Consider the following 10,286-nt stretch of genomic DNA (forward strand, 5'->3'; position numbering starts at 1 on the left):
ACGAAAGTCAAAGTAACGATAGGGACGGAGAATGATTCAGAACGTTCTGCGATCCTAAATCAATCTTGCAACGCCAATACCTGCAAAACTAGCATTAGTTAAATAGATAAAAGAGTTAAGAAACGCGTATCTTGCACCGTCGAGCACACGTCTCTGAAGGTAACCGATTGTTTTGATGACCTCCTGCAAGCTAGAGAATGTCATCCCGCTTGAAAACTGCTACGCCCGTAACTGCTTCCAAAAAATTTAGAAGATCGCTTCGCCTGAAACTATCCTCCCCGCAATGATAATATTCCGCGTCCAAGGGAATACCATCGAAAATTATTTCTCTCGAAACAATCTCCATCCGCATTGATAATATTCCACGTCCAAGGGAACACTATCGAAAATTATTTCTCTTGAAATAATTGTCATCTGCATTGATAATATTCCACGTCCAAGGGAACACTATTGAAAATTATTTCTCTCGAAATAATTCTCATCCGCATTATGATCATCTTCCATGCCTAAGGGAATACGATCGAAGACAACTTCGCCCGAAATTACCTTCAGTTGCTTGTGACAACTTTCCACAATCTAGGGAATGCCACCTTGCCTTTTCGATGTTCACTCGTCTCTGAACAAAGAGTTTAATAATAGGATGCCCACGCGTCTCCGAGCAAAAGAGCTTGAAAATAGGAAATTTCCACGCGTCTCTGAACAAAAGAGCTTGAAAAGGATTGTCCACGCGTCTTTGAACAAAAGAGCTTGAAAAGGATTGTCCACGCGTCTCTGAACAAAAGAGCTTCTCATGGAAATGTTCACGCGTCTCTGAACAATAGAGCTTCGGTGCTTGAATTTTTGTTGCGATAATGTTCTGAAGAAAAAATTTCCGAAGACCAACGTTTGTCGATCTCTAAAGCTCGCCTGAACTTTGCTTTCGCAAAAACCAGTATGTCGGTGTTTCCGTAATGAGCCATATCTTAGGCGCTTTAAGCTAAGCGAGATGATCTTTCATCAGGTCGACCCCTTATTGTGATTGTAATCAAACTGACTACTTAATCATGTCAAATTGCTTATAGGGGCTAACTGGCGTACCAAGGAACCCGAAATTGCTGTATGAAGTCGAAATCACCTTTCTGGGAGGCTTCGAACTCTGTCGTTGCTGAGATATCTCTGGCGCCAAGAATTAATTCTGTCGCCGAACGCTGTGATAGGGTCTTCCCTATTCTGCTGCACCTGTACTTATTTTGACTATAGAACTTTGTCAATCTCTTTAATTATCTTAGGGTTGACCTAAGGTTTAGCATTGCTTGGCTCATCGACTTGACACGACTCAAGGTATAAACTTGACTCGCTGTGATTGACTGACTCGAGGTTGACTCGACTCAAAGTGAAAAGACACGTGTGACTCATGACCCGTGTGTGCATTGTAATGTGATCATGCGACTCGAAAATGCAAAAAAGCAAAAATTTTCCATCAATTGTGGAGGGTACCGACTTTCTCCCGAAAAAGAAAGACGTGAAAAGGAATCAAAAGTTTGAAGATGCATGTTGAATGAGCTTAGTCAAATGTCATTTGATACTATCTCTCAAGGTTCAAGGATTAATCCATCCTAGGCTATCTCAACTGTTGACTCAATGATGAAAGCATTTAGGTAACTTAGGCACGGAGGCTAAGTACTTCATGCTTCGTGATGCAATGATGATTATGATTGATGAGTGATATTGATATGATAAGGCATGCTTCAGCGTTAAGATTTCATGACAAAGGGTTCCTAAGGGAAGTATATTTGGTCATGTATCTATGCAGTGTGTGATAGTGACACTAAAGTTAGGCCGCAAGAGCTAAGTGTGTGGGAAAACATATTATTAGAAGAGCCAAATAATGGTGGCTCTTAGGCTAGGTAAGCTAATGATGTAAGGACCAAGCCCCCAAGTCTAGCTCTAAGTGAATAGGGATGAGCATTGGAGATCCCTTGATATGATCATGGTGTAAGTGTGTGAATATGAATGCATGTTTATTACGGCCGCACCTCGATGTGAGGTTGCCTACGTATCCGTTAGGAATCAGGCCGAACGTAGCTCTAGCCAAACCTCGCACAAGTGTGTGTATACCTCAAAAAGGTCTTTTAAGGGTTGTAACGTGGTTAGGCTAAAGGCTCTTGAAGAAGGGGATAAAGGCTCAAGACCCTAGATAAGCTCCCAAGGTGTGCAACCTCGCTTTTGAATCTTTATAATTTCATGCTTGAGTTTCTACTCTTTTTTAGCTCTCTTTTATCTTTTGCTTTAGCATCTATTTTATTTTTATAAGTGTGGGCAATCCCGATCATGCGGTCTATCACTCACTTGGCATTCATGTTTCTCAGGCACGGTACCGAGCACTCGATAAGAGACGCAATCTGAGACGTGTTCTTATGGAAGATATTTTCATATCAAAGACATTGGAACACTTACCCTTTTGTACACTTTTATTTATTTATTTTTTTATTTTGCTATCTTTTGAATTTGCTCAAGCTTTCTTTAGAATTTCATAAGTTACACACCATCCCATCCCAAGGTTAGATAGATGTAGGTTGAAAAAAGAAAGGTCTATCGTTAGACGGGGCTCAAAGTGGTTTATGAAGAAAGGATTGCATATTTGAAAGGTGAAAGTAGATATGATGTGGCTACAAGGGGTGCCTCAAATCATTGGTATACCTTGTGCTTAATTCGACATGGTTTTGTTTTTTTCTTCTTTTTTTTGTTGTTTTTTTTTATGCAATGCAATGCAATGTGAGGATCATGTGCAAGGAAATATATGCTCATTTTATTAGAAGAAAATAAAGAATCTACAAAGTTAATCTAAGGAAAGGAAAAAGGTGCCTATGCTAGACTTATTGGGGAAAGAAAAGATGAAAAAGAAATAGAAAAAAGAGGCAATGAAATCTTGTCGTTGCAGCTCGCCTCTTGTCTTGTGTCATTCGCTTCATCATCACCCAGTCTTCTCGCTAGCTAGAGGCAATGGGACCTTGTTTGCTTCTATGAGGTCTTGAATGAGATTTTGAAACTTGTAGCATTCATCAGTGGTATGACCGTTTCCTCGATGGTACTTGCAATAGGAATTTGGATTCCATCTCGAAGATCGATTTTCTGGTGTTGGATCCTCAGTAGGGCCAATAGGTTTGATTAACCCTCGATCATAGAGACGATCGAAAGCAGCATCGTTGGTCATTCCAACGGGTGTGAACTCTCGCCTGGGTTTCCTTTTAGATCCTTGATTGTGAAGACAGTCGAAAGCTTCATTGTAAGTCATTCATATTGGTGTGTATTCTTCAATGGTCCGTTTTTCTTGTGGTTTAGGAGCATTGAGTTCTTCATTAAACTCTTGGCGAGAATTTTTTTCGATGGCCATCACCCGATTTGCTAATCCTTCTACCACATTCAAGAGCACGGCAATGACATCTTGCAGTTTTCGAATTTCCTCTTTTAGACTTGACGAGTCTTCTAAGAAAAGACTTTCATCCTCCTCAATTATGGCCACTTCATCGAGAGAGGTCATATAAGCTGTCTCGATCATAGGCTCTCCTATAGGTGTGATAGGAAGTGATGGATCAAAGGATGCTTGGTCATCTTCGATGGCTAAAATCTCGGAAGTTTCATTGTTATCGATCAGATCTTGAATAGCTTCTTTGAGTTTCCAACACTCTTCAGTGTCGTGACCCTTTCCTTGATGATATTTGCAGTGCTTATTAGGGTCCCACTTAGGTGGCCTAGCTTCTGGAACCGGATCTTTGATGGGCCCTATGGGCATGACTAGTCCTTTGTGATGTAGCTTCTCGAAAGCCGTTTCATAACTTATACCAAGTGCAGTGAACACCCTTTTTGATCTTTGGATTCATGGTTTAGAGGTGTTTGTAGCATGTACCTCATTAATGGGAGAGGAAGAAGAAGGATGGTCGCTCTTCTTTTCTCTCGCACTATTATCTTTCAGAAGGTCATCTTCAATGTCAATGCCTATATTATAGACAGCTTTGAAAGTATTCAAGTTGTGTTGGTATTTTAAGTGTTTTGAATACCTTTCTTGGATATTCTTGATAAACATCCTCACATATTCTTTTTCGGTAGGAGCTTTGACCATATTAGCAGAAGTTTCCCTCCATTTATTGAAGAAAGAAGTGAAACCTTCGTTTTCCTTTTGTTTTAACATCTCAAGTTGTCTGTGGTCTGTTTCATCTTAGATGTTGCACTTATATCTATCTATGAAATCGTTTGTTATCGACTCCCAAGAAGAAGTTTTTTCTTTTTCAAGGGAGAAAAACCATTGTTGGCAAACGGTTTCAAGAGATAGTGGGAACAGAGAGGGAAAAAACCTTCTTATCGATACCCTTAATGTTCATTATTGTTTCAAAAGCTCTTAGATGGAAGTAAGGGTTATCTGTTGCCTTGAATTTAGGGATGTCAGTGGCGTTGAACTTATGCGGAAGAAGTTCTTTATCCAGCGAGACCCCTTGCGAGCTCATGCCCTGAAATTTATAGTCACTAGATAACTTGCTCAGACTCTCTTGCATGAGGTCCATCTGTTGTTGCTTCACGGGATCATCAACCTTGAGTGTGAGGAGCTTCAGTGTTTCAGTCATGGTAACCAATTGGTTCCTAAGCTCATTGACTTCTTCTTGAGTTGCCATTATCTTTTTAGCCTTCCTCTTTTGACGAATCGGTTTATCAAAAAGCGAGACTTGAATAAAGCGGTTGTCCTTGATTAATCGCCCTTCTCTCCTCGACCAAGTACTGTGGAAAAGGAATTTGGGGATACTTATTGTAATTATTTGACTCAAACTTTATTCAACATGCAATGGATGGAGGAGGTGAAGAGAGGTTGGAATAAAAAGTGAAAGAAAATTTAGATGGAGGGATATGGAGAATTAGGAATAGAATGTACCCCAACTCAAATGACGGAAAGATCGACTCATGCATGGACCTACGACATGGTCATGGTGATGTGTGCTAAGACTAGTGAGTGTAGGTGACATGTTAAGACTCGTGTCATGACCATGTGGCTAAACTATGTGACCAAGACTCGATTAATGACTCGACAAGGTGTTATTGACAGCGAAAATTAACCGAATTAATTAGTAAACTGGCTAATTAGACATTAGGTGATGACTCGACAAATAATCCAAACTGTCGGCCAAGCGACAGGACTGGCGTCGCAATATGGTGGTTGGCGCCAGACTTTTTAGTAAATGTCTGGCGCTACACACCATACAGTGGCGCTACAGCTCAGATTTTGGCACCAATATTGGAGCCTTGGTCTGGGACTGTTTTCGATATTATTAGTCAACTGGGGTATGCCTAAAGTCGTACTAGGTCAATTCCGATTAAAAGAAGAAAAAACTTTATTGACTCAAATTAATTAATTAATTAATTAGATAGGCAAAGTTCTTTAAGTCATTAATTTTAGTCTCAACACAAATCAACAAGCGGTTAAGAGGAGCATAGAATATATATGCACAACAAATAATGCACAAGTAGTCAAGTAGGCACAATATGATGCAATGAGTTCGCAACCTAACCATGGCTCTAGTTCTCTAAAGTTCGGGATATGGTTTAGTCAAATAGGGTCCATGGTTAATTGTCCAGATGCACCGCGTAGAAGCCTAACCGTGAAGGGTTAACGCGTGTGGATAGGACACCGCGAGTTTTTAGAAAAAACTCACTTCCATGGTTTGGTGAATTCAACCTCTCAGATGTACCCTTTGTTGCCAGGAGCGTTCAATCGGGTAGATAGAGCATGAATTCCCAGAGGGTTATGTCCATATGTAGAACACATATGGGTTTCAGAATAGTGAGAAAAAAAAATCAATCAGGAAGTAGGATCGAGCAAACAATACGAAAAACCAGTCGAAATTAGAACGCATATTTCTGGCTCAGTATTGGGGGAAATTGGCGCCAGCAAACAGAGACTGGCGCCAACTTTTAACTGTAGCGTCTGGCGCCAATATTGGCGTCTGGCGCTACGGCTAAATTTTTGGCGCCAAGCTGTGGCCCCTGACGCTACTTCCCACATGCCTCAGCAGCTTTCTGTGCTCAATAAAATCACCGAGTTTCGCGCGGTGTTATTTCATTCCTAGTTGTCAAAGACATTTCTCAAATTTCCTACGTGTAAAATCCTATGTTTTTTACTCATTACGGATGGTCTTTCCAATGAGAACCTTTTTATGCATATGACAATAATGTTAAGCAAAATTACGCACATGAAATACTTAGAACTTTTCGAGTCTCATCCACTCATTCTAGATCATTGCCGAAACAAATTCAGGAATTAAAATAGAAATCCTCCCCAGTGGAGTCGCCAAAAACTGTGGGGAATAGTTTCAAGCCTTTAAAATCCCACTAGCTTGAACCCCACTGTGATCATACACTAAAGTACGGTGGCGTCCAAAAGGGAAGAAGATAGAGCAAAAGAGTCGCCAACAAGTTTTTAAGGAACTTGTAAACCGTTCATAGGATGAAGGTTACACCCTTTAACGATCCAATAGATCGTCAACTCCATAAGGTCATGAACCAAATAAGGGTTCGGGGATGATGGTACAAATCCAACCTAAAAGAGATTGAACCTGCCCTAATAATAGACCTCTACTTTATTCTGCTCGTATTCATGTGCGCTTTCTGATTAACATACAATCAATAGGATTAACCCTAAACCTGTTTAATCTATGTTGGTTGAATTTAATGCACAAATAAATCTATTATTGGCGATCACTTGGAATATAATCACAATTAACCATAACAAGATTATTAATTATCTTATTTAGCGTGATTGCAAATACCAATTCCCTTTAACATGCATAAAAGGTGTGATCAAGCAATAAAGAATATAAAATAATCAAGCAACATAATAAATAATCAATATCATTAATAATAATTATAATAATCATGTTAAAGCATAGCAAGATCCTAGGCATGATACTAACAAGATTAATAACAAATCCTAGCATGTCACTAAGCAATAAAAATCAAATCTTTAACCCTAACATGATACTAACAATCGTAATTATTAGGAAGAATATAGGAAGCATCGTACTTTTAATCATACTTGATATTAAAGTTATCCTAGACATGATACTAGGAATATCATAATAACAATATAAACATGATATCTACATCATAAAATTAATCAAATCATTAAAGTACTTACTTGGATGCCTCGTATCTCTTTCTAATAACAAAATACACGCGTTAGTAACTTCAATGAAAATAATAATCAAAACAATTAAATTAAATAATTGAAAGAGAGATTTGGGACCAAACCTTCAGAAATTAAACCTTTCACGTCTAGGGCGAAGACAACTTCGAATATGGCTAGGTGTTTCTAGATCTTGTGAATGCGGAATTTTGTGTTAAAAAGAAAAGTATAGAAAAGAAAGAATGAATGTTAATGAAAAGGATTATTTGACTGTAGATGAATGCTAATTGATGAATAATTATTGATAATTGGTGAATGAAGAGAGTTGATTAAAACTTAAGAATGAAAAGAATTGGTGAACGATAGATGTAGATGATGAAGATAGTTAGTGAATGAAAATGGATTGATGATGATTGAAAACGGAGTTTTTGATACAATATTTATAGAGAAAATCATCCAAAAAAGATAATTTATCAAAACAGAGTCTGAAGACCGAAAAAACACATTGGCGCCAGGACCAGTGGCTAGCGCCAGGCGCCAATCCTGATTTCAGATGCCAAGGCCTGGGGTTGGAAGCCAAATCGGCTTTTAACGCGTTTTCGAAAATCTAATAAATTTCCCGTACTGGAAGATAAAATAATATAATTTCAGTCGAAAATGCTATTTGATCTTGATTAAAACTCTGAAGAATCCTAATTGAATTAGGAATGAAAAGAACCTTCTAGAATGTTCTAGAAGACTAAAACCATTCCTAATTGCATTAGGAATGATAAATTATATTAGGCCCTCCCCTAGATCATTGGGCCGTACTTAAAGCTCAAACCGGGCCCAGTTTAGTAAATTGGCCATAAATTCCTCAATATTCATCGGAATTGGGCTTATAATATATCGTTGGAAAGGTCTTTGAAAACCCCTTCCAAATACACCACCATTGGACCCATATCATGGACCAACCAAAATGGATTGGCTGTTTTCTTAAAATAAAGTTTTCAAAAACAGAGAGAAGAGAAAAGAAATAAAACTTTCCGCAACACTAGACCTTTCCACACTTTCGTTTCATTCGATTATGATTCGACGTGAAAGGTACTCATCACTGGGTTTGGTTTTGGGGAGACGCAAATGGGTGTCTACAGTTTGTTGTGTGCTGGTAATTGTTAATTTTGTTGGTGTATGGTGTTGGTTGTGTGGTGTGTGAATTGATGCATGTTTGTTGGTGTGAATTGATGCCTGTTTTTTGGTGGGAATTGATGCCTATTTGTATGGTGTGTGGTGTGTGAATTGATGCCTGTTTGTTGGTGTTGCTATTGGCTGGTATTCTATTTGTTGGACCATATGGGTTGTTTAATACTGAGCACATCACTTCAGAGTCCCTCGTTTGTTAATGTTGGCATGTACTTGTTGGTGTTCCTATGCATTTGAGTCCCTTACATACAATGAGTCCCCCCTATCTTGGTATGCAGTGCATGTTTTATTTCCATATGATGATGGGACTCACCTTGCTACTTGAGTGGTCTGGATGCTCCTGAAACCTCTTTTTGAGGTTTGATGTTGAGGTACCAACACTCACTAAAGCTTTGACTGAATACACACCCATTCTGATGGAAATAGTAGTTAATAACAAAGTTGTAAGAGTTGTGCTATTACATGTTTGATTTAACAAAAGGTAAAGCCTAAACTCATTACATGACTGCCTAAAGAATTTGTTGCTTCTATTTACCAAAAGGACACATAAACTAGACATAAACTCACTCAAAAAGTTGTTAGAATATTAAAAGGTTATGTGTGGCAGTCATTTGTTGAGTCCCTCTTCCATTTGCATTCATCTCTTCCTGTGCTTCAGTCTGCATCCACTTCCATGTGTCCTTGATCATCACCTGTATCTGTGACTGAGTCTAAAAATTGAACAACTTGACCAATGAGATTCCTGTCTACTTCTAATAACTGTGGTGGTAGACCTTGACTGTCCAAACTTCTCTTCTTCATGTGAGGGGGAGAGAAGTTGTTCCCACCTTGCTTCTCTAGAATCTTAATCAAGCATGAATGTAGTGTAATCCATGTGTACTTGTTCGAAACTAGATCAAACTCTTCAAAAGCTCTAGCAACTTCTTGTATGAGCTCATCTAGATTCCTTGGGAATGATTGGTATTGGAGTGATTGAATGATACTAAACAAACCTAAATCTAGAACATTTGGTGATTGAGCTGGTTGAAAAATGAATTGAATGTTGAATCCATGTGCATGACAAGCTTCCTGAAAATCTTCATCTTTTGGAACTTGGTGAGGTCTTGCATTTTCCCATTGGATGATGATGTCCTTTGGTAGTTGTTCTGGCCACTTCTCATAGATTGTTGGAATGACATGTGTGAGCAGCATATCCCTGATGCATTCTTTTGTCACACTTTGAAGTGCCTTAGTCTCAAGAGTTCCTGCATCTCTGTTTTTGCTTTTCTTTTTGGCCATTTCATACTTCACAAAAGGAAAGAGACCATACTTTCCATCATGTATCATGTTGTTTTGCTCATCAAATAAAGGCTTCCCAATCATTCCCATGAACATTGCTTTTATCTTGAATCTCCTTGATTGTTGTGCCCTGTATGGATCATCCTCTGTGGGTAGCAAAAAAAATGTTCTTGTCTCTAGATTTATGTAGAACCATTTTTCATCCAAATGTATCCATTGCTGCATGTTTTCGAATTTTGGGTCCCCTACTGCTAGAATTGGATCAATGTGACTTGGTACCCATTTGAGTCTTGATACTTTATGCTTCTTTGTTAGAGCTGGATGATTTGTGTTGATGTGTGTCCTGAGCCTGCCTTATTGCCTTAGTCTATGCAGTGCTGTTTTTGGTATTTTAAGTGCTGCAGCATATCCTCTCTCTGTCCATCTCTTGTACAGTGGTACTGAATTTCATCTGTGTACACTTTTGGTTTGAGTCCTGTCCTGCCCAATTTTTTGTTTTCAACAACAACCGTAGTTTCTTCTGCATACTTTGAAATATCTTGTTGTTGTGGATTTGTGCACTGAACGTTTTCTAGCCAAATTGGCTAAGAAGCCTCTTGGCAATGAGTCCCCCTCCATGTGCAACATATCTCATCAACAAGTGTTCTTTTCTGTTCCACAGTCAGTTCTTTGTTTGCTC

General features: G+C 38.9%; 1 protein-coding gene across 1 annotated transcript; it reads right to left on the minus strand.

The window, feature by feature from the left end:
- Positions 1–8,983: 8,983 nt before the first annotated feature.
- Positions 8,984–9,832, minus strand: LOC110720547. Its single transcript, XM_021899583.1, has one exon. The coding sequence runs from the start codon at positions 9,830–9,832 to the stop codon at positions 8,984–8,986; it is 849 nt and encodes a 282-aa protein (XP_021755275.1).
- Between the last annotated feature and the right edge of the window lie 454 nt (positions 9,833–10,286).

Source organism: Chenopodium quinoa, unplaced genomic scaffold, assembly GCF_001683475.1.
Source record: "Chenopodium quinoa cultivar QQ74 unplaced genomic scaffold, ASM168347v1, whole genome shotgun sequence".
Lineage (NCBI taxonomy): Eukaryota > Viridiplantae > Streptophyta > Magnoliopsida > Caryophyllales > Amaranthaceae > Chenopodium > Chenopodium quinoa.